This window comes from Salvelinus fontinalis, chromosome 16 (assembly GCF_029448725.1).
Source record: "Salvelinus fontinalis isolate EN_2023a chromosome 16, ASM2944872v1, whole genome shotgun sequence".
Taxonomy (NCBI): domain Eukaryota; kingdom Metazoa; phylum Chordata; class Actinopteri; order Salmoniformes; family Salmonidae; genus Salvelinus; species Salvelinus fontinalis.
The window spans coordinates 2,764,578-2,789,859 of NC_074680.1; the positions used below are offsets into that span (position 1 = coordinate 2,764,578).

The 25,282-nt window shown below is 49.4% G+C and overlaps 1 protein-coding gene across 3 annotated transcripts in view; it reads right to left on the reverse strand.

The window, feature by feature from the left end:
• Nucleotides 1–2,238: 2,238 nt before the first annotated feature.
• LOC129812529 (G protein-coupled receptor 137Ba-like) overlaps nt 2,239–25,282 on the reverse strand; it is a 66,969-nt gene continuing 43,925 nt past the window's right edge. For 2 of the 3 annotated variants that reach the window (XM_055864162.1, XM_055864159.1), the window contains 2 exons: nt 12,049–12,173; nt 2,240–5,339 (listed from right to left, as the gene is read on the reverse strand). In XM_055864162.1, coding sequence (XP_055720137.1) covers nt 5,099–5,339; nt 12,049–12,173 — 366 coding nt within the window. In that variant the 3' untranslated portion in view covers nt 2,240–5,098. Of the gene's footprint in view, nt 5,340–12,048; nt 12,174–25,282 lie in introns of all 3 variants that reach the window. The other variant, XM_055864161.1, reaches the window with a different exon arrangement.

Sequence of the window (25,282 nt, forward strand, 5' to 3'; positions counted from 1 at the left end):
TGTGTGTGTGTGTGTGTGTGTGTGTGTGTGTTCCAAAATTATTGGGACAGTGACACATTTGTTGTCGTTTTGACTGTACTCCAGCACTTTGGATTTGAAGTGATACAATAACTGAGGATAAAGTGCAGACTTTCAGCTTTCATTTGAGAGAATTTTAATCCATATCGAGTGAACAGTTTTGAAATTACAGCACTTTTTGTACATAGTCCCCCCCCATGTTAGGGGACACAAGTATTGAGAGAAATTGTGTATTAAAGTAGTAAAAGGTTAAGTATTTGGTCCCATATTCCTAGCACGCAATGATTACATTAAGCTTGTGACACTACAAACTTGTTAGATGCATTTGCAGTTTTGTGTTTATCTATTTTGTGCCCAATAAATAGAAATGAATGGTTAATAATATATTGTGTCATTTTGGAGTCACTTGTATTGAAAATAAGAGGTTTCTAAAACGTTCTACATTAGTGTGGATGCTACCATGATTACGGATAATACTGAATGAATCGTGAATAATGATAGGTGAGAAAGTTAGACACAAGTGACACCATACTGTACATTAGTTACCATTAATTTATATTGGGCACAAAATAATCTGAAACAACACAAACCGATACAAACAGCAAATGCATCCAACACATATGGAGTCAAAAGCTTGATGTGGTCAATGGAATATGTGACCAAATACTTCACTTTTTACTACTTTAAAACATGTGAATTTGTCCCAATGCACTTTAACCTCCCATAGGCATTGTATAATGTCAAGTCCAAGGTGCTGGAGTACAAAGCCAAAACTGAAAATGTGTCACTGTCCCAATACTTTGGAGCTCACTGTACTTTACTAGCGCATTCACCAGTACAAAAACACTTTTTTAATAATGCATTCCACTGTTAATCTGCTGTGGGTTTCCTCTGTTCCAAGTGACGCAAATGCTGGCTTCGATAAGCCCTCACACTGACACGCTTAGGAATCCTTGTGAATATTGGTAAAGGCAGAAGGTTGCTGATTATGGATAAACTGTGAATCGACATCAGCTGAATAAGAAGTAACTCTGTGAAATCAACTTGATCCCAAGTGTTTCTGGATCAGAGAGGAATGGGAATACAACGGTGGATTGAAAGGCCGTCTTCTCTGTCAAAACACACGGGAGCTCGAGCCCGTATTCAATCAGTCGAGGAGAGTTCAGCCAAGACACAAGACCCGATTTGGACGTCCAGTCGTCCACAGAGGAGAGAACTATGTTAACTATGTTAACGTTGGTCAGTACTTAGGAATGCAAACCGTTAACACCACACCGGTTATGGTTGGGACCATCAGAGAAAGTGGTCGATTTTATATTTATGGTTGATTTATCAGTCGCAGTGACAACCAGAGGCTTCTTGAGCCTTGAGAACTGGGTCATCTTCATTAGTCACAGAAGAATGCCCACCGAAACGGGATGAAACTACCTGGACATCCAATAAGAAATGCTCATTTTCGTTTTTCCGTTGCAAAACAATTTAAAACATCCATTACATGTCCTAATTAACACAACCCTGCTTTGCTCTTTTTCTACCTATTGTGCTCTTGAATGCAGCCTCTCATTCTGTAGGGGACACCCGCTTTATACTGTTTTCAAATGAGGTCAGAAACGGGTGACCTCTGATAGATACCACAGCCATATTTAACCCAAGACCAATAGGCAAAGTCATTTATTGAAGAAATTGCCAAGAGTCTTTCCAGTCTCAAAGCAGTTTGGCCAACTAAAACGTGCTGGTAAAAGTATTTGTGGAGAGAATCATGATATTTGCTGCTGCAGGGCTTTTTAGATATCAAAAACATATCTTAGATATATGTGAAGACAGCTCTCATTACACTGAATGCCATTTCACTCACATCCTCAATATATTGACCAATAACCGAGAGGGCAAGGATCAAGTACTATGACCCCTTCACCTCTATCAAATCCTTTAACTGTTCGATTGGGGGTGGATTAACCAAGGTTGACCTTCACCTCTATCAAATCCTCTAACTGTTCGATTGGGGGTGGATTAACCTTCACCTCTATCAAAATCTCTAACTGTTCGATTGGAGGTGGATTAATCTTCACCTCAATCAAATCCTCTAACTGTTCGATTGGGGGTGGATTAACCTTCACCTCTATCAAAATCTCTAACTGTTCGATTGGAGGTGGATTAATCTTCACCTCAATCAAATCCTCTAACTGTTCGATTGGGGGTGGATTAATCAAGTTTGACCTGAACATACACGCACACACAAAGTTATTTTATTTTTAAACAGTGTAGTAAAACTTTATTTTAACATGGTAGTGCTTGCATATACAGCTTTAGTGATCTATGAAAGATGGGTAAATGAGTTATATTCATTGGTCACCAACAAAGAATAAGAGACAAATTATAATTATTATAAAAGGCTATTTGCGAGACAAGAACTGAGACGGCAATAGATTTCACAAACAAAATAAGATCAATAAAAATACAATACTTTCAACTCCTACATTTGAATGCAGCATCTCCCCAATTGTTGCTGTTAAAGGATCATTTGCGGTCATGCTGGATAGAACGCTTTATGCTCTTGGATATGAGGGTTAAAATATAAACGTTTTCAGAGAACCTCTGTCAGTATTTTCCCACTGATTATAGCTGCCTGCTATCCTCTGCTTACTAACAGATTTGCTGCAACAATCACACACGTATGCTACACATAAGCTAACAGCAACAATAAAATAACTTCGTTTGAGACTCCAAAGCAGGTTAAGGGAAAGATTATGTATACCATGACCCTAAGGAATCCACCTCTAAAATTATTATTATTTGTTTTGATTAAAAAAAGAGCCTACTGGAATTGGCTTGTGGCCCTAGAAGGGTGAGAGAAAGTTCAACCTGAGGTTCCACTTTCTCACTTCCAGTCCCACTGAACACTTCCTGTATGAACTCCACAGCACCAAAGGTCAAAGGTGACATCAGCCCCAAACACAGATGGGTGGGAAAATAAAATAGAATGTACTGATATGATTGCATTCGCCCACTGATTGTGTTTGTCAGCTGATATTCATGGCAGGTAAGAAATCAAGAAAATAAAAGGCAAAACAAATATAAAAATCACATTTTTAGACTGCAATTCCTCTTTCCCTCTCTGAACAGGTTCTTGCAAACAACACAAAACTCTATTCAACAGTGAAAAACAACCAAGAGATGTCTTACCTCCTACCTATACCCTTGATGTGCATATAAGCAAGTTTAGCAAACACATACTCACACAGAGACGAACACACAAACTTGCCCTGTACACCTGGGCAGTACTAGTAGCCATGGAGTATAACAAAAACAAACATGGGATGCAGTTAAAATGGAAATAAGGAGGACATAAAGCTTAATTACTTTCGTTATATACAGCATTTTGTGCTAGATGTTTTCCACAAGGAAAAAAATGAACAGTAACATTTAATGGCACATTTTCAGGTGTACGATTGTGTAGCCTGGTCAAAGATCTGTCTGTGCTGTCTCATTTATGGCCAATGGCTTGAATATGACCAGAGGATTTGGCAAGACAGCACAAACAGACTAATGATGGGACTAATGATGGTGAGCTTGATGCCGTAAACTAGCACATGGATACAGCTACTGTATACTATTATAGTCAGGATAGAGAGGGAATATTTAAGCCTGTTTGTGCTGCCTGGTGACAATGACCCTAAGAGTTGACAAGACAGCACAAACAGATCTGGACCCTGGCTAGGGCTCCGCAAGGAGTACTGTACTATAAAACATCACTCCGCCGATCCACACTTGGTCCGTACATTCATTTTACTGGGTCCAGAGCAGAACATTCATTCAGAAACATATTGTTCCCCCAAAGTCTATGCTCCATCAGGGGCCCCTCGCCAAAACGGCGGCCCCCAGGAACAGGTATACCATCCTGGGATTGTCCCGCTAGGCAAGCTGGAGGCTCGAGACTCGTTTTTAGGCCCAGCTCTCAATCTGTGCGCGCTTTGGGAAAAGTAGCCTTCCTCTTTCATACTGTCTTTGACCGCAGTGAACGATTCAATGCACAGTGTTAACACTTCCCATGGTGTCCCAGTGCATGTTAGGTTTGAATACCGAGGGCATTGCACTTGATTATAGCCTCGATTGGTGTTGGTTTGGAAGGGAATCGTCATGGATGGCTCATTGCACAGGTATCAACTAGTGTTCTACAGTGAAGTGAGACAGGGTCTAGGGAACACACAGGAACAGTCTGATAGTCAGATTTTATTAGGAGCCGAGTCTACATTCAAGCCAGGATCTTGTCCTCAGAATGTGAAATTAGGAGATTTTCTTAAGTGCAAATGTCAGCTCCCGACTCATGGAGGTGAGGTGTGGCCGGGAGAACTGCCCACTGGATCGAACCAAAATAGGCAAGGGATGGGGGGGAGAAACATAAGTGCTGGTCCATGCACTTGTCTGGTCCCTGACAGTGAACAGTGATAGAGGACTTACTAGTCTGATGTCCGACAAACATACGAAAGCTGAGATGCACAATCCTTTCCCATACAGACACTTCCTTATTGTCCTCTACAGACTCTCCCCAGTTGTCAGGAATAGTAGAATGTTCCAGGACTATTGAACAAGAAACATTGGAAAGCTTTTTTAATAAATGGAATATCACTGAGCTGACTACTCCCTAACCACCGCTGACCTCAAATTACCTCCCCTCATCTGGTCCCGTCTGACCCCGGAAAACCCAACTCCGTCGCCATGGCTACAACAAGCTGGCAGGTAAGTAGCGTTGGTGGGGGAGGGGACAGGTCGATAGCTGGAATGAGGAAGTCACGCAGTGTCAGTCACAGGGTCACCAGGGTAACATCCTGTATGAACTCCACAGCACCAAAGGTCAAAGGTGAGCCCCAAACGCAGATGGGTGGGAAAATAAAATAGAATGTACTGATGTGATTGCATTCGCCCACTGATTGTGTTTGTCAGCTGATATTCATGGAAGGTAAGAAATCAAGAAAATAAAAAGCTTTCTCAGGGCCGTAGCCATGTAGCTGAAGGTCAGGACCGGCCCTTTCCTGAGTTAAATATTGTTTTCAGGGGTATCTACTGGGGCCGGTGGGGGTGGTTAGATCTGAGGAGTGCAGTAGTGATTTTGGGGTGTGAAATGGGGGGTGGCATAGTAGTTCTGGGGGGTGGAGTAGTAGTTATGGTGCTGGTCGGGCTGGATGTTTCCATAGGCTAAGAGGAGTGGGGCAGTGGAGGTTTGGGAGCCGTTGGGGAGTTGGGGGAACCCCGTCAGGCTGCCGTTCCTCTGGGTGGAGCCGTACCAGCTGGGGTCCAACTGGGACGTCGTGGACAAGACACTACTGTGGGATGGAAGAGACAAGGTTAACTCAGCACTGTATCACATCTGTATGGGAGATGTAGGATGTAACCGGTGTCTGTACGGGGGATATACTTTAGGTTGTTATAGCTGACTGTGGCTGGAATGTGGGATGTTATGTTTGTGTATGTGGGATATAGGATGTTAGGTGACTGTATGCAGACAATATAGGATGCAATATAAATGACTGTGTACAGGGGATATACTTACACTTAACAAAAATATGAACGCAAAATCAAGTTTGCAGACCACACAACAGTAGTAGGCCTGATTACCAACAATGACGAGACTGCCTACAAGGAGGAGGTGAGGACCCTGGCGGAGTTGTGGCAGGAAAATAACCCTCAATGTCAACAAAACGAAGGAGCTGATCGTGGACTTCAGGAGACAGCAGACGGAGCACGTCCCCCACCATCCACATCGACGGGCCGCAGTGGAGAAGGTGAAAAGCTTAAAGTTCCTCGGCGTACACATCACTGACAATCTGAAATGGTCCACCAACACGGACAGTGTGGTGAAGAAAGTGCAACAGTGCCTCTTCAACCTCAGGGGGCCGAATAAATTTGTCTTGGCCCCTAAGACCCTCAAAAACCTTTACAGATGCACAATTGGGCACACTACCTGCCCTCCAGGACACCTACAATACCCGGTGACACAGGAAGGCCAAAAAGATCATCAAGGACATCAACCACCCGAGACATGGCCTGTTCACCCCGCTATCATCCAGAAGGGTGAGGTCAGTACAGGTGCATCAAAGCTGGGACAGAGAGACTGAAAAACAGCTTCTATCTCAATGCCATCAGACTGTTAAATAGCCATCACTAGCCGGCATCCACCCGGTTACTCAACACTGCACCTTAGAGGCTACTGTCCTATGTTCATAGACATGGAACAGTGGTCAATTTAATAATGTTTCCATACTGTTTTACTCATTTCATATGTATATACTGTATTCTAGTCAATGCCACTCCGACATTGCTCGTCCTAATATTTATATATTTCTGAATTTTATTATTTTACTTTTAGATTTGTGTGTATTATGTGATACTACTGCACTGTCGGCGCTAGGAACACAAGCATTTAGCTACACCCGCAATAACATCTGCTAAATATGTGTATGTGACCAATACAATTTTATTTGTAACGTGTTGGTGCCATGTTTCATGAGCTGGAATAAAAATTCCATGAAATTTACCATACGCACAAAAATCTTATTTCTCTCACATTTTGTGCACAAATGTGTTTACATCCCTGTTAATGAGCATTATATCCTTTGTCAAGATAATCCATCCACCTGACAGGTGTGGCATATCAAGAAGCTGATTAAACAGCATGTTCATTACAGAGATGCACCTTGTGCTGGGGATAATAAAAGGCCACTCTAAAATGTGCAGTTTTGTCACACAACACAATGTCACAAGTTGAGGGCTCATGCAATTGGCATGCTGACTGCATGTGTAACGGATGTGAAATGGCTAGCTAGTTAGCGGGTGCGCGCTAGTAGCATTTCAATCAGTTACGTCACTTGCTCTGAGACTTAAGTAGTGTTGCCCCTTGCACTGCAAGGGCCGCGGCTTTTGTGGAGCGATGGGTAACGACGCTTCATGGGTGACTGTTGATGTGTGCAGAGGGTTCCTGGTTCGCGCCCGTGTCGGGGGCGAGGGGACGACGTAAAGTTATACTGTTACATTGATGCTGTTGACCCGGATCACTGGTTGCTGCGGAAAGGGAGGAGGTTGAAAGGGGGGTGAGTGTAACGGATGTGAAATGGCTAGCTAGTTATCGGGTGCGCGCTAGTAGCATTTCAATCAGTTACGTCACTTGCTCTGAGACTTAAGTAGTGTTGCCCCTTGCTCTGCAAGGGCCGCGGCTTTTGTGGAGCGATGGGTAACGCTGCTTCGTGGTTGACTGTTGTTGATGTGTGCAGAAGGTCCCTGGTTCGCGCCCGTGTCGGGGCGAGGGGACGACGTAAAGTTAATACTGTTACACATGAATATCCACTAGAGATTTAATGTTCATTTCTGTACCATAAGCCGTCTCCAACGTCATTTTAGAGAACTTGGCAGTACGTCAAACTGGCCTCACAACCGCAGACCACGCAAGCCCAGGACCTCCACATGCGGCTTCTTCACCTGCAGGATCGTCTGAGACCAGCCACCCGGACAGCTGATGAAACTGAGGCGTAATTTCTGTCTGTCATAAAGCCCTTTTGTGGGGAAAAACAAATTCTGATTGGCTAGGCCTGGTTCCCCAGTGGGTGGGACAGGCCTGCCCATGGCTGCGCCCCTGTAAAGGCAGTCAATGTTGTTCTCCTCCTCAAACGAGGAGGAGCATGGATAGGACCAAGATGCGGATTGAGGGAAATAAGCCATCTTTTAATGAAAACAGCAAACAAGACACTACAAAACTACAAAACAACAAACGTGACTAACCTTCAACCGTCCTGTGAGGACACAGGAACAAACACCCACAAAACCCCAGTGAAACCCTGGCTGCCTTAGTATGACTCTCAATTAGAGACAAACGAAACACACCTGTCTCTAATTGAGAATCATACCAGGCCGAACACAAAAACCAACCTAGAAATACAACACATAGACTGCCCACCCAAAACACACGCCCTGACCATAAACACATACAAAAACAACATAAAACAGGTCAGGACCGTTACAGAACCCCCCCCTCAAGGTGCGAACGCCGGGCGCACCAGCACAAAGTCCAGGGGAGGGTCTGGGTGGGCAGTTGACCACGGTGGTGGCTCAGGCTGAGGGCGAGGTCCCCACCCCACCATAATCAATCCCCGCTTCTTTATCCCCCTCCCAATGACCACCCTCCCACTAACACCACCTAAATGAAGGGGCAGCACCGGGATAAGGGGCGGCACCGGGATAAGGGGCGGCACCGGGCTGAGGGACTCCGGCAGGTCCGGGCGGAGGGACTCCGGCAGGTCCGGGCGGAGGGACTCCGGCAGGTCCGGGCGGAGGGACTCCGGCAGGTCCGGGCGGAGGGACTCCGGCAGGTCCGGGCGGAGGGACTCCGGCAGGTCCGGGCGGAGGGACTCCGGCAGGTCCGGGCGGAGGGACTCCGGCAGGTCCGGGCTGAGGGACTCCGGCAGGTCCGGGCTGAGGGACTCCGGCAGGTCCGGGCTGAGGGACTCCGGCAGGTCCGGGCTGAGGGACTCCGGCAGGTCCGGGCTGAGGGACTCCGGCAGGTCCGGGCTGAGGGACTCCGGCAGGTCCGGGCTGAGGGACTCCGGCAGGTCCGGGCTGAGGGACTCCGGCAGGTCCGGGCTGAGGGACTCCGGCAGGTCCGGGCTGAGGGACTCCGGCAGGTCCGGGCTGAGGGACTCCGGCAGGTCCGGGCTGAGGGACTCCGGCAGGTCCGGGCTGAGGGACTCCGGCAGGTCCTGGCGTAGGGACTCCGGCAGGTCCTGGCGTAGGGACTCCGGCAGGTCCGGGCGTAGGGACTCCGGCAGGTCCGGGCGTAGGGACTCCGGCAGGTCCGGGCGTAGGGACTCCGGCAGGTCCGGGCGTAGGGACTCCGGCAGGTCCGGGCGTAGGGACTCCGGCAGGTCCGGGCGTAGGGACTCCGGCAGGTCCGGGCGTAGGGACTCCGGCAGGTCCGGGCGTAGGGACTCCGGCAGGTCCGGGCGTAGGGACTCCGGCAGGTCCGGGCGTAGGGACTCCGGCAGGTCCGGGCGTAGGGACTCCGGCAGGTCCGGGCGTAGGGACTCCGGCAGGTCCGGGCGTAGGGACTCCGGCAGGTCCGGGCGTAGGGACTCCGGCAGGTCCGGGCGTAGGGACTCCGGCAGGTCCGGGCGTAGGGACTCCGGCAGGTCCGGGCGTAGGGACTCCGGCAGGTCCGGGCGTAGGGACTCCGGCAGGTCCGGGCGTAGGGACTCCGGCAGGTCCGGGCGTAGGGACTCCGGCAGGTCCGGGCGTAGGGACTCCGGCAGGTCCGGGCGTAGGGACTCCGGCAGGTCCGGGCGTAGGGACTCCGGCAGGTCCGGGCGTAGGGACTCCGGCAGGTCCGGGCGTAGGGACTCCGGCAGGTCCGGGCGTAGGGACTCCGGCAGGTCCGGGCGTAGGGACTCCGGCAGGTCCGGGCGTAGGGACTCCGGCAGGTCCGGGCGTAGGGACTCCGGCAGGTCCGGGCGTAGGGACTCCGGCAGGTCCGGGCGTAGGGACTCCGGCAGGTCCGGGCGTAGGGACTCCGGCAGGTCCGGGCGTAGGGACTCCGGCAGGTCCGGGCGTAGGGACTCCGGCAGGTCCGGGCGTAGGGACTCCGGCAGGTCCGGGCGTAGGGACTCCGGCAGGTCCGGGCGTAGGGACTCCGGCAGGTCCGGGCGTAGGGACTCCGGCAGGTCCGGGCGTAGGGACTCCGGCAGGTCCGGGCGTAGGGACTCCGGCAGGTCCGGGCGTAGGGACTCCGGCAGGTCCGGGCGTAGGGACTCCGGCAGGCCCTGGCTGGACGGCTCCGGCAGGCCCTGGCTGGACGGCTCCGGCAGGCCCTGGCTGGACGGCTCCGGCAGGCCCTGGCTGGACGGCTCCGGCAGGCCCTGGCTGGACGGCTCCGGCAGGCCCTGGCTGGACGGCTCCGGCAGGCCCTGGCTGGACGGCTCCGGCAGGCCCTGGCTGGACGGCTCCGGCAGGCCCTGGCTGGACGGCTCCGGCAGGCCCTGGCTGGACGGCTCCGGCAGGCCCTGGCTGGACGGCTCCGGCAGGCCCTGGCTGGACGGCTCCGGCAGGCCCTGGCTGGACGGCTCCGGCAGGCCCTGGCTGGACGGCTCCGGCAGGCCCTGGCTGGACGGCTCCGGCAGGCCCTGGCTGGACGGCTCCGGCAGGCCCTGGCTGGACGGCTCCGGCAGGCCCTGGCTGGACGGCTCCGGCAGGCCCTGGCTGGACGGCTCCGGCAGGCCCTGGCTGGACGGCTCCGGCAGGCCCTGGCTGGACGGCTCCGGCAGGCCCTGGCTGGACGGCTCCGGCAGGCCCTGGCTGGACGGCTCCGGCAGGCCCTGGCTGGACGGCTCCGGCAGGCCCTGGCTGGACGGCTCCGGCAGGTCCTGGCTGGACGGCTCCGGCTGGTCATGGCAGGACGGCTCCGGCTGGTCATGGCAGGACGGCTCCGGCTGGTCATGGCAGGACGGCTCCGGCTGGTCATGGCAGGACGGCTCCGGCTGGTCATGGCAGGACGGCTCTGGCTGACTGAGACGCACTATAGGCCTGGTGCGTGGTACCGGAACTGGAGGTACCGGGCTGAGGGCACGCACCTCAGGGCGAGTGCGGGGAACAGGAACTGGGCACACTGGACTCTCGTGGCGCACTCTAGGCCTGGTGCGTGGTACCGGAACTGGAGGTACCGGGCTGGAGACACGCACCATAGGGAGAGTGCGTGGAAGAGGAACAGGGCTCTGGAGATGCAATGGAAGCCTGGTGCGTGGTGTAGGCACTGGTGGTACTGAGCTGGGGTGGGAAGGTGGCGCCGGATATACCGGACCGTGAAGGAGGACACGTGCTCTTGAGCACCGAGCCTCCCCAACCTTACCAGGTTGAATGATCCCCGTAGCCCTGCCAGTGCGGCGAGGTGGAATAGCCCGCACTGGGCTATGCAGGCGAACCGGGGACACCACCTGTAAGGCTGGTGCCATGTACGCCGGCCCGAGGAGACGTACTGGAGACCAGATACGTTGGGCCGGCTTCATGGCACTCGGCTCGATGCCCAACCTAGCCCTCCCAGTGCGGCAAGGTGGAATAGCCCGCACTGGGCTAAGCACGCGTACTGGGGACACCGTGCGCTTTCCCGCATAACACGGTGTCTGACCAGTACGACGCCCTCTTACTCCACGGTAAGCCCGGGGAGTTGGCTCAGGTCTCCAACCCGGCTTCGCCACACTCCCCTTTAGCCCCCCCCCAAGAAATTTTTGGGTGAGCCTCTCGGGCTTCCGGCCTCTCCTATGTGCTGCCTCCTCATACCAGCGCTCCTGGGCTGTGGCTGCCTTCCTCTCCTCCCGAGAGCGGCGATTCTCTCCAACCCTTCCCCAGGGTCCCTTTCCATCCATGATCTCCCAAGACCATTCCTCCTGTGTCCAGTGCCTTAGTTCCTTTTCTCTCTCCTCAATCCGCTTGGTCCTGTTGTGGTGGGTGTTTCTGTAAAGGCAGTCAATGTTGTTCTCCTCCTCAAACGAGGAGGAGCATGGATAGGACCAAGATGCGGATTGAGGGAAATAAGCCATCTTTTAATGAAAACAGCAAACAAGACACTACAAAACTACCAAACAACAAACGTGACTAACCTTCAACCGTCCTGTGAGGACACAGGAACAAACACCCACAAAACCCCAGTGAAACCCTGGCTGCCTTAGTATGACTCTCAATTAGAGACAAACGAAACACACCTGTCTCTAATTGAGAATCATACCAGGCCGAACACAAAAACCAACATAGAAATACAACACATAGACCGCCAACCCAAAACACACGCCCTGACCATAAACACATACAAAAACAACATAAAACAGGTCAGGACCGTTACAGCCCCTGCCCAGTAATGTGAAATCCATAGATTAGGGTCTACTTTATATATTTAAATTCACTGATGTCCTTATATGAACTGTAACTCAACAAAATCTTTAAACATTATAATTTTGTTCAGTATAAGATGTTATATAGGTGACTGAATTGAATGTTACCCACCTCGGTCGATCTGCTCTGGAGTTGATGCTCCTGGACAGGTCGTCATCGCTGTCGTACCTCCGGGGGTTGTCAAAGAAATAGGCTCTGGAACTGAAGCTGTGGCTGTTGATCATTCCTCCTGGTGCCTGGGGAAAAGGACACTCTCACAGTTTAATAAGTACTTTTGGACAAGAAAAACATGCCTTTATATGTACTTACACCATAGTAATAACACTGGAAATATCCTTGTAAGTACATCATATATGGGCCCAAATCGTTTCCTACTCATTTGTGTTTCGAAGTTAGTGTAGTTGTAACTTCCACCTGCTATAAATTAATGTTTTCAAACTAGATGAGATAAGCTGATAACAACTTTAAAATAAAGGTCCCTTAGAAGCTCATGCTGTTTTAAGCTACCCTGTACTGAGGTAGGCAAACATTTGAATAATGTGCATTCAAACGCATATATGATTCATGTGAGCTCCTTGATTTGCTTGTTTACACAAAGTCAATTCGCCTACTTCATTTTTACAACATAAACACCGTGTTGCACTCTGGGATCAATAAGGGATGTAAATTCAAAACGTCTGCATCTGAGGTAAACACAGGTGAAACGCGGGGTCCGGAGCCGACACAACAGTATGTCCAAAGTAAACTGCCGTGTACCGTACTGCAGGTGCCGAACCCCCCCCCCCTAAGAATGTAGGGTGCAATAGTAATAATAATAAATGTAATTGTACTCTGGGTGAAAAAGAAAGTTCAAATATATAAGTCAACATGAGTGCATATCCATAATCACTGTAAAATGTTATAATAGAAAGAAATAAGAAATACATAAATGTATAATAATATAATAAACAAAACTTTGAATGTTTTTCCATGAAGAATCCCCTCCCCAATAGGTCCCTTCACCCTCAGTAGGACACCCCTAGCACCTCCACCATCCCCATCAACCTCCCCCCACCCCCCACACCTCAACCACAAAACACAATAATGATAATAATAATAGAAATGCAAATAAATATATACCAAGATATATCTACACATACTCACACATGTACAGTACATATACATAAACATATACACAGGACACTCAACTTATCTCTCATCTCTTTCCCTACATCAGATATGCTGGTGATATTTCCACCTGGATGACAGCACATAAATCAGCAAGAAGGAGATGCTCTTCATCTGAGGGAATGCCTGCCCATTCTCAGATGTTAGATCATCCCAGATGATCACATGTCATTTACAGTCCAGCCCTTGTCAGCTCCAAATTTGACTTCTGGAACCCCTGCATTCTCGGATTCCCCTCTGTTATTAATCTCTATATTGTAATCAATAATATAGAATTAGAATCTTAAGTGTAACATAATTTTGTTGGGGAAAACTGAAATGCACATCAATTTTTTTTACCCAATTTGCTAAACGTGTTCTGGAGGAGTCAATTGTCTTTTCAAATACGGACAAAGATGTTAACATCATGTGAGAAGAAATAGCAGTCACTCTCCTCCAAAACACTGGTATGTTCAATTTCTTATTTAATATAGATTAAAAAAAAGAAGATAAAAAAAGAAGATTAAAAAAAACATTTGTATGATGGCCTGAGCCAACTGTGCCACTTCTGTGGAGAGGTGGACAATAATGAGGAAGACACTAACTGGGTAATTGCTTGTTCACTTCTAAAAAAGGCACATTTTTAGGAGTACGAATTTGTATAAACAGTCATTTTTCTAGCGGTAGTATCATCCGCTTTGTCTGATAATGAAATAATTGTAATTCAAGAAAATGTATTTCATGTTTTAAAGATATTAACATTTTTCATCATAAATTTCAGATTGGTTGTGACCGCTGCCCACGATGGTTCCACCAGTCCTGTATGAAAACCATCCCATTATTGGAGGATTATGTCTGCGCTGCCTGTCAGGACTAGGTTAGGCTTGAGTTCCAGGCGACGGTATCACCTGGAAAACTTTCCATAAAAAGTGGACTAAATGTTCAGTCGAGCTGTTGCAGCTTTCCAATATTTGTTTATGTTATTTGTCTTTTTATATTTGATTTATTGTCATTTTATATCTTATTACGCAAAGATCGAAATTTGTATTTCTTACTTAATGTTCGTTAACAAACGTAACTCTGTGATGTTTTTGTGTCATTGTGTGATAATATTTGTGTATTATCATTATTTTCTTAAGCATTACAAAAATGTTATTAAAATACATGTTCATGTTTCTTTATACTCTTATTTTTGCATTCTGTGGCACACACTACCGGTCAACATGAGCTACCAAAATTATTCTGAAGTGTGCCAGGCCTTGCAGTCCAAAGATAGATGGGGGGAAGAATTTCAGCAGGCAAAAAAATGGCCAAGCCAACCCCCCCTTCTAATTTTCTTAATTTTGTGGCTAGAGTCAAATACTTTCTGTGACACACATCAGAGTCAAATACTTTCTATAAAACAAACTTCACGTCAGGATAGGCAACGGAAATTAATAATTAATGTATGTGTATTATATTAAACAGAGGGAGTAAAGTGTAGGCATGCAATAAACATTTCAGAACAACTACTAGTCGAATAAGACATGGGAGAGATTACACATTTTGGCAAAGAGATTTATTTATAGACTCATACACTGCAGACATTACTAGTGCCTCCCCTGCGATCAAACCGGCACAAAAAATCTAATGAAACGCAGCCTAACGTGGGGGGGGGGGGTCAGGGAGAATTGTGGCAGGGGGGAGCTTTTCGGCGCAACACCGTTAGACTCGACACAACGTTACATTTCACCGACTACCGACTGACCCAAAACAACAAGTAATTTGGAACACTTTAATTCGGAATGACAGACAAAAAAGTAGTAATGTTAAGTGGACATCTGTAGCCTGTATTTTGAGCAGGGTGCCAGATCCTACGACCAGAATATGCTAACAATATTTCCCTGGTCCAAAGAATGGCCTGACATAATAGAAACACACAACCTGACCTATCCCAATACACAAATGTCCCTGACTGAAAACCAACTTGACCCATCGACTGTACAAGAACTTCAGAAGAAAGCAGTTGCGCCCGTACAAAGGACGGTCTGAGGTAGTTGAACTGCTTACTAGCTAAGCTAGCTTGATGCATGTTGCGGTTATGTTAACTAGCTAGTTAACATATCTTTTGTTCCTAAGCAGTTTGCTTAAGATGCTCCTTTTGCAGACAACAATATTATTAAAACACGCACCATGAAGAGGGCGTTTTTGCTTTATCCAACCCAGTACCTGAATGCGGATTGTGCCTATCTTTATGATTGTGCTCTTTTACAACACACAGCTTAGCTAGATACAATCAAACAAAAAATGAAGAAAACAGACACTGTTCAAAACCATATTTTCTTTATTTTCAACAAATGTTATGTAAGTCGCTCTGGATAAGAGCGTCTGCTAAATGACTTAAATGTAAATGTAAATGTAATGTAAATGTTGAGTAATGACCAAGAACCACAAGAGAATGGTTAGGTAACTAGCTAGGTACTCTGAAAATAACAGGCTTACATTATGAATAACTTGGCTATTCTAGGCTATACGTTACAATATGGTGACTTACCCGGCTTTAGAGTAGTTCATGAGCGAAGAGAGGCTGTCATAGTAGTGCCGTGAAGAAAACTGTTTAGGGCAGGGATGTGCAGCCCCCATTTTGAAGGCCCTCGGATCAGTCTCGGTCTCAACTTACTGTTGCAAGTAAGGAGAGTGCATTAGCAGTTTCTCTTGTTATATCAGTCATTGATAGTCAGCCAATTAGCCCATGTCAGCTAACATGTTTTACATTTTTAAGTTAGTTTAGCGGCCAGCTATCTAAACTTGTTATCATGGTTGAATTACTATCCGGGTGGCCTCCATTGACTTAGTTAGTCAGATATTATTGTAATGACCCGGCTGGGTCATTAAAGAGAAAAGAGACGGACTCCAGGTGTACAGGTCAGAACACAGGTTTATTCCTAAACTGGGCTATTGTTCAGGCCACAGCCCACGCCGCTAATGCCGAACGTACACAATTATACATGTCGAGTTAAGGTCACTCTAATAGGAACAGATCAAGGCCCGAACAGAAGAGAGAGATATGAGACACTCATCCCTCTTTATGCATTTCCAAATCCCGCGGGATTACCCATCATACCCCCCCAACCTTTCCATCTGTCCTGACATATTTAACCCCTGCTAGTAGCCATGAGAACCATAACACACCCACAAACACAGAACACAATACCGGGTCGTTACATAGCCCCCCCCTTTCTAAACCCTAGCCCCTAGGGTTACACAACAAAATCCTTAAAACGACCCGGAGGTCGCATCAGTCTCTTGGGCCTCCCCGTGACTCTCCCCGGTGAACCCCCAGAACACTCCTCTGCCCCAATGTCATTTCCAGCGCCCTCCGAAGAAGCAGCCCCCTCCCCAGGCTCAGGTTGCGCTAGAGTCCCCTCGTTAGACTGTTCCCGTGGGCTCACATCAGAGACCTCACTCCCATTCCCTACCGTTTTCCTCCCTCTGTAGGGTGCCAATCGATCCCGGTGGACCACCACCTTCCTGCTCCGTGGAGGGACCTCCACCCGGTACGTCACCTCCCCCACTCTCTCTATCACCAGACACGGCCCCACCCATGCACTGTCCAGCTTTGGGCACCGCCCCTTCTTGCGCGTGGGGTTGTGAAGCCACACACATTCTCCCGCTCCAAAGTGCCTCCCCCTAGCGCGCGAGTCGTAGTGGCGCTTTTGGCGCACCCCTGCGTTCTCGAGTTGCTCTCTTGCGAAGGTGTGAGCCGCTTCTAACCGGTTCTGCAGACGACACACATAGTCCGGGCCAGGCAAAACCCGGTCGCCACTATCAGGAGGGTGGCCAAACGTCAGTTCGGCTGGGGTGCGCAACTCACGACCTAACATTAGTAGTGCTGGGGAGCACGCAGTCGATTCTTGAACAGCCGACCTACACGCCATAAGAATAAACGGTAAGTGGGTGTCCCAATCTCTCTGGTGTTTTGAGGTAACGATGGCCAGCTGCTGTGCTAATGTTCTGTTGAATCTTTCCACCAACCCATCACTCTGGGGGTGAAGCGGAGTAGTGCGCGTCTTCTCCGCACCTAACCGTCTACACAACTCTGTGAACACCCGTGACTCGAAGTTTCTCCCCTGGTCGCTGTGAATAGACTGTGGCACCCCGAACCGACTGATTATTCCCCCCACCAACGCATCAGCTACTGTCCCCGCCTCCTGGTCTGGGAGAGCGTAAGCCTCCGGCCACTTGGTGAAGTAGTCCATAGCGGTTAGAATCCACCTGTTACCGCTGTCTGTGGTTGGAAACGGCCCTACTATGTCTACCCCCAGTCTCTCCATGGGCTCCCCTACTGGGAATTGTTGTAGGAGGGCGTGTGACTGACCTGGAGGTCCTTTTTTAGCAGCACACTCATCGCACTGCCTACAAAAGTCCTCAACATCCCTCCTGTGCCTGGCCCAATAGAAGCCTTTACGCATGCGCTTTAACGTTTTGGAGACCCCAAAATGCCCTGCGCCTACTCCCCCATGAAGCTGCTGTAACACGCTCCCCTGCAGCCTTTTGGGCACCACTACCTGCCACGTAATTTCTCCAGTCGCTGGCTTTTTCCACCCCCTCTGGAGCACTCCCTCAGCCACTCTAAGGACTGTGAATTTAGCCCACAGTCCTTTGGTGACTGGTGATAGAGGGGCTACGTCCCCCCACGGCGGTCGTCTTCTCTCTTCCACCCACCGCAGCACAGGACGCAGCTCTGCGTCCTCCTCCTGGCGACGCCTCCACTCACCAACATCCACAGCCTCAAGCTCCCGGCACTCTGTCACACTCAGCTGACTCACCGTGGCGGTGACTCCCTCCTCCCTGCACAGTTCTCTCTCTCGCTCCACCCGTTTGGCGCAGTACCCACAGCCATCCTCAGCACACGGGCGGCGGGACAAGGCGTCTGCATTGCTGTGGCGAAGGCCGGCCCTGTGCTCCACCTGGAAGTCGTAGGGTTGTAGCTCCTCCAGCCAGCGGGCAATCTGACCCTCTGGCTCCTTGAAGGAGAGAAGCCACTGCAGGGCGGAGTGATCCGTCCGGACCACAAACGGCAGGCCCCCCAGGTAGTACTTGAAATGGCGTACTGCTGCCACGACAGCCAAAAGCTCTCTCCTTGTCACGCAGTAGCGTTTTTCAGCCTTATCAAAAGTCCTGCTGTAATAAGCTACTACGTGTTCCCCATCAGGACCCCGCTGAGCCAGCACAGCCCCCAACCCCTCATTGCTTGCGTCGGTGTCCAGGATGAACGGACGGTTCGGGTCTGGTGAGGCCAGGACAGGGGCCTCCATCAGGGCCCGTTTGAGGGCCTCAAACGCCCGCTGGTGCTCTTCGGTCCACTGAAAAACAGTGTCCTCCTTGAGTAGCTGGTTCAAAGGAGCCGCTACCCCCGCAAACTCCTTCACAAACCTACGATAGTAGGATGCCAGCCCCAGGAAGCTCTTAACCTCTTTTTTTCCCCCTGGAACTGGCCACCCCCTCACAGCCTCTACTTTGTCTGGCATCGTGCTGATGCCCTCACCACCCAGCTGATGCCCCAGGAACGCCACCTCCCTTTGCATAAAATGGCACTTTCCCGGATGTAATTTTAGCCCCGCCCCCGAGATTCTCTCCAACACTCGCCTAATTGCCCCCAGTGCCCCCTCAAACGATGTGCCGTGCACCAATATGTCGTCTAGGTACACAACACACTCGTCTCTCGGAACCCCCGCCAGCACTCTGTCCATGAGCCTCTCAAAGGTGGCAGGAGCATTACAGAGCCCGAAGCACAGCACCTTGAACTGCCAATGGCCCTTATCTGTGAAAAAGGCCGTTTTTTCACGTGCCCCTGGCGAGAGGGGCACCTGCCAGTAGCCACTGCGCAGATCAAGGGAGGAGAACCACGAGGACCCTCTCACGTGGTCTAGCGACTCATCAATCCTCGGTAGGGGATAAGAGTCTTTAGTGGTGACAGAATTTAGGCCCCTGTAGTCAACACAAAACCTAAGTTTACCCCCTTTCTTAGGCACCATGACGACCGGCGCGGACCATGGGCTATCTGATGGCTCAATGAAATCAGCCCGCAACATGTCAACAATAGCTGTGTCTGCTGCTTCCCTCCTGGCAAGGGGAATACGTCGGGGCCGAATTTTAATGGGTCGGGCGTCCCCAGTGTCTATTTCGTGCTGAACTAGGTGCGTTTGTCCTACCTCATCTTCCCCCCAAGCGAAGCTATCTTTAAAGTCCAACAGCAGCTGCTTTAACTGTCTCTGTTGTCCCTCATCCAGACCCTGACAGTTCTTCAGCCACACAGCCTCGACGGCGTCGATAGCTTCCTCCTTCCCCCCGTCGGGCTGATGGGTTGAAGGGGCCAGTGTGTTTTGGGCTACTAGGCTGCCTGTGCTTGCACCATGATGGGGAGTGAAGGCCGTCGCCGCCGGAGACAGCTGCTGGGATGGCACAACGACCAAGGGAGCAGCCGGGATGACCGGTGGAGTTTCTGCAAGCTTGGAGGAAGACGGAGGAACAGCCCTGCCCCCTGCTGGCCCTCCCGAAGGCGACATTCCCACTGTGGGCCCCCCCGACAGCCTCAAAGTACCTGACGCTAAGTCCAACTGAGCCCCACAGTTTTTCAAAAAGTCCATTCCCAGTATACAGGGGTCCTGCACCGCTGCTACCCACACCGGACACCCCACAGTTCTCCCCCCCACAGTCACAGATAGCTGACACTTCCCTAACATGGGGGCTAGCTCCCCCGTGACAGTCCGTAGCTGGACATGGGTCGGCTCCACCCGCACCCCAACAGGTAGTATGTCTGGTCTCACCAGGGTTACTGTAGAGCCCGTGTCGACCAGGGCCAAACATTCCACCCCCTCTACCTTGACGACGACATTGCAGAAGTCCCCAACGGTGGTACGTCCCACCACAACTACCGGACTAGGAAACACGGCGGCAGCTACACCCTGGGGGAGCAGGTCCCCACCCTCTTGTCTGCGCTGCTGGGTACCTCCTTTGCTTACAGTGGGTTCGGGGGCGGGGGGGGGTGGGCCCGCGCTGCCCCCTGCGCGAGAACCCGTTGTCGTTTCCCTGGTGACGGGGGAATCTGCCACACTCCCGCTGAATGTGGCCAGGTTGGCCACAACCCCAGCAGACAATAGGAGTTGAGCTGACACTGCGACGTTGCCTGGAGCCCCTCTCCATGACAAGCGAAGCAGTCTTGACTAGCCCGCCCAACTCGTCAACCCACTCTGGCTTTGTGACCCCTGGCACCCCAGCCACCGCTGCTCTCACCTCTGGTTGACTGGTGACTTCCACTCTCACTCCCTCACCCCAGATCAGCTCCCTCTTCCTGGCTATCTCCACTGCAGCCTGCAGAGATGGTGGGTCCGCCATCTGAACATGCTTACCCAGTTCGGTGGAAGAGAGCGCTCTAATAAAACTGTCCCGTGCCAGCTCGTCTTGCACCCCAATCGGCATAGTTGCATAAGCCCGCCTGGTCAGGCTCAGAATACCACTTGCCAACGCCTTTAATGATTCCCCCTGAAGTCTCTTTTTGTTACACAGTTCAATACGCAGCATGTTGGGCTGCGCGTCGCTGCCGAAACGCCCCCCCAATGCCTCCACTAGCGCACCGTAGTCGCCCCTATCGCCCGGGGCTAGCGTTAGCAGGCATTCCGACGCCTCCTCCGCCAGGCTCAGGGCAAGCTGTAACGCTTTCGTCTCGTCAGACCACCTCCCGGCTCTAGCCAACAACTCGAATTGAGTGAAAAAAACTTCCCATTTACCTTGTCCATTGAACTTTGGTAGTTTAGCCGCTACCGTGGCTAATGGCAATAGGTCGCCGCCATCTCTGTTTACATAAGCAGGCCCAGCCATTTCCGCACCCGGTGACGTCGATATCCCCGTCGCCGTGACGTCTGCTCTCGAGCGATGTGAAGGAAAACCCGCCAGTTCTGCCATCTTGCTGACTGACAATTTAACTCCCGCCAAGTGGCTCTCAAGCCCCTCCACGGCAGTCGCCGCCTGACCCTCCCGACCGGGTACCCCCGAGCTCACAACGGACACTTTGTCCGACTCTTCCTTAATTTTCCGCCTCGCCCCAGGCATCATGACCGTAGATGCGAGTCACGCTAAAGCCAACCCGGCCTATACTGAACAGCTAACTCGCCTAGTCTCGATCCCTTAGTTCGAAAGCACTTCTGACACCAATGTAATGACCCGGCTGGGTCATTAAAGAGAAAAGAGACGGACTCCAGGTGTACAGGAGTCCAGGTTTATTCCTAAACTGGGCTATTGTTCAGGCCACAGCCCACGCCGCTAATGCCGAACGTACACAATTATACATGTCGAGTTAAGGTCACTCTAATAGGAACAGATCAAGGCCCGAACAGAAGAGAGAGATATGAGACACTCATCCCTCTTTATGCATTTCCAAATCCCGCGGGATTACCCATCATACCTCCCCAACCTTTCCATCTGTCCTGACATATTTAACCCCTGCTAGTAGCCATGAGAACCATAACACACCCACAAACACAGAACACAATACCGGGTCTGTTGTTGTTTTTCTACGCATTCATGTTTTTCTACGCATTCATGAAGTCATGCTCTCTCTCACACTTCAAAAAGCAGGCTGGACAATGTGACGTGCAGGTCTCAGGCTTGATTCCAGTTTGGAGCAAGGATGAGATTGGTAAGAATGAATGCATGTGAAATAGACATAGTCGTTAAAAGGGAATTAGGAATAGCCCCAAGCCTCGTAGGCCTAATAACTTACCTCTATAATAACACGTTGTGGTGTAGGTCACATGCATCTGTCTATTTTATATTAATGACCTAGTTTAATTGAGTCTGAGAGAACCAAGAGTAATATATCTCCTCTGTCTCTTTCAGGCTCCTCCTGGGTCTGTGCAGACTGCGAGGGAGGCGCTGGCAAAGAAGAACATTTGCCTTGTGACACCTAATTTTCATGCACCCCAGTGGAAAAGTGGGCATACCAACGTTGGTAGAGTCGGTTGCCATTGCAAGGGTACGCAATCATGTCAAGGGGTTAATGGGCAGGGTTAAGCAGTGGCATATACTTGGAAGGAAAGTCCCACTCACTTACTGGAAGCACATCGATAACATCTTTCAACTGTGTGCTCAGCTAATACTATTCTGGCTTCCTCTTGTAGACCGAAGGTGTGGTGTGCATGATTTCACATCAATCAGTACTATGGTGTGTGGCACGTCTGGATATACCACTACCCAAGGTAGCTATAACCAAACACAATGATTTCACATCTCTAAGGTCTCCCATACATAAAACAGAATCTTGTTTAACAATATTTTTGCTGCAAACAGTTTAATTCATCATTGTTGTTGGAAAGACAGTAACCCGGTGGTGGATGAGGAGATCAAAAACCTCCCTTAGCAACCGCGGGATCTCCCCGGCTTTCAGGTCACAAATAACATATGCGTTTATTCTGCTCAGACAACTTTAATGGGTGAACTGTTTTTAATCTGTACTGTTTAGGGTACAACCAGTACATGTACTGTTTAGGGTACAACCAGTACATGTACTGTTTAGGGTACAGCCAGTACATGTACTGTTTAGGGTACAGCCAGTACATGTACTGTTTAGGGTACAGCCAGTACATGTACTGTTTAGGGTACAGCCAGTACATGTACTGTTTAGGGTACAGCCAGTACATGTACTGTTTAGGGTACAGCCAGTACATGTACTGTTTAGGGTACAGCCAGTACATGTACTGTTTAGGGTACAGCCAGTACATGTACTGTTTAGGGTACAGCCAGTACATGTACTGTTTAGGGTACAGCCAGTACATGTACTGTTTAGGGTACAGCCAGTACATGTACTGTTTAGGGTACAACCAGCACATGTACTGTTTAGGGTACAACCAGCACATGTACTGTTTAGGGTACAACCAGCACATGTACTGTTTAGGGTACAACCAGCACATGTACTGTTTAGGGTACAACCAGCACATGTACTGTTTAGGGTACAACCAGCACATGTACTGTTTAGGGTACAACCAGTACATGTACTGTTTAGGGTACAACCAGTACATGTACTGTTTAGGGTACAACCAGTACATGTACTGTTTAGGGTACAACCAGTACATGTACTGTTTAGGGTACAGCCAGTACATGTACTGTTTAGGGTACAACCAGTACATGTACTGTTTAGGGTACAACCAGTACATGTACTGTTTAGGGTACAACCAGTACATGTACTGTTTAGGGTACAGCCAGTACATGTACTGTTTAGGGTACAACCAGTACATGTACTGTTTAGGGTACAACCAGTACATGTACTGTTTAGGGTACAACCAGTATATGTACTGTTTAGGGTACAGCCAGTATATGTACTGTTTAGGGTACAGCCAGTATATGTACTGTTTAGGGCACAAAGCTGTGATATTGCTTGTGGAGATGTAACAGTAAAATGTAACATTTGGATATTGACTGACACATTCGTTACACTATATCCATTCATAAATATATTAATTGTTATAGATAATATAATAAATGGAAAACACATGAACAATTTACAATACTTGTCTGGTTCTCATTTCATTTTGGACCTAGAGTGAACTTGGACGGTAAACTAATTCTAATCATCACTGCAGAATGCATTCAGGTTGGCATTTTGCCTACAACTGTACTCACTGTGGAAGTTTAAAAGTTTCTCGTTCCGTTTCCCCCAGAAGATGGGATAAAGCATCACCCTGACAACGAGCATATCCTCTACAGAATTTGTGAACACTACAAACTCACACCAACTTCTCTGGGTTACTGCTATCTGCATCTGTACTTGATAGTAGTAGGATGTGTAGTGGTTTTGTTTCATGCAAACAATGGTAACGACTTCATGCAGAGGAAATGACTGCCTACGGCCATTGACCTGAACTGCCTGCACTGGGGACAGGTCTCTGCGGGACTGGCCGCTAGATCAACAAACAAGCCGCACTCATAGTACACCCTTATTGCAGCTCCTTCCTCTTGTTTCTGTCTAACATACTTCTCTACTGTCTCATGCTCCACTCCATACTTGATTGCTGGCACACTCTTTAACCGGGATGTCCTGATGTAAATGATGCTTCTGATTAACCCTGCACTCTTCTTCTTTCCTGCACATCTCTTGGCTAAGCTTGTTGATATACCTCCTTTCTTATTCTGAAACATGTCCATGGTACATAAAGGTGTGGCTTGCATGATCTACTACACAGCTCTACTGTGTCCGAGCTAAATTCCCAACCTGCCCCAATTTCAAATCATGGCCACCTAATTATCCCTCACATCCCTAATTGGCAAATATCCCTCCTCATCTCTCCACCTGATAGTTGATGTGTGGTGAGCATTTTGGCCCAGAATGGTTGCCGTACATTGCCCAGGTGGGCGGTACACATTGGTAGTGTATGAGGTGAGTTTCCCCCTTACTATTTAAAGCGCTTTGAGTACCTCAGTTAGTGGAAAGGCACAATATAAATTCAATCAATTATTATTATTACTATTGTTGTGTCTGGCCACTCCACACCTGAACCCCAGTGCAATGGGCCTGCTAAGTCTTGTCTTATTGAATAGCCGCTGGTCTGCATTACACTGTGGTACAGGTGTGGAGGTGTCATGACAGAAACAGTAGAGGTGAATAATGTTTAATCATGCAAGCCACACCTTTATGCACCGTAGCCATTATGCATCTCCAAGAACTGTGTTAAATGGGTCAAGTATCCCTGTGTTGGATGTCAAACTAAATGGAGTACAGTAACCTGTAACTTCTGAATCACAGCCTCTTCTGGAAGTTGCTGAAGAGAGGGGCTCTGGCTATCAGTCTTAAATCTCTCCTTCACTGGCAGGGTCAGTGCATGAGTTCAGTCTCTGACAGAAGAAACACATGTTCATATTTCATCACTTTAGTTAAAGGGATACTTCAGGATTTTGGCAACTTCCCCAGAGTCAGATGAGCATCGGCTCGCAAAACTACCTCTAACTTCCTTCATACTGGACACAGAGAATAAAAATGGTTTCCACACATTCATCTGGGGAAGTAGATAAAGGGCATCATTGCCAAAATCCCGAAGTATCCTGTGATGGACATTTTTATGTTTGTGCTTTTCTATTAACTTCTTTGTGATAGGGGGCGGTATTTTGACGTCCGGATAAAAAGCGTGCCCAAAGTAAACTGTATGCTACTCAGGCCCAGAAGATAGGA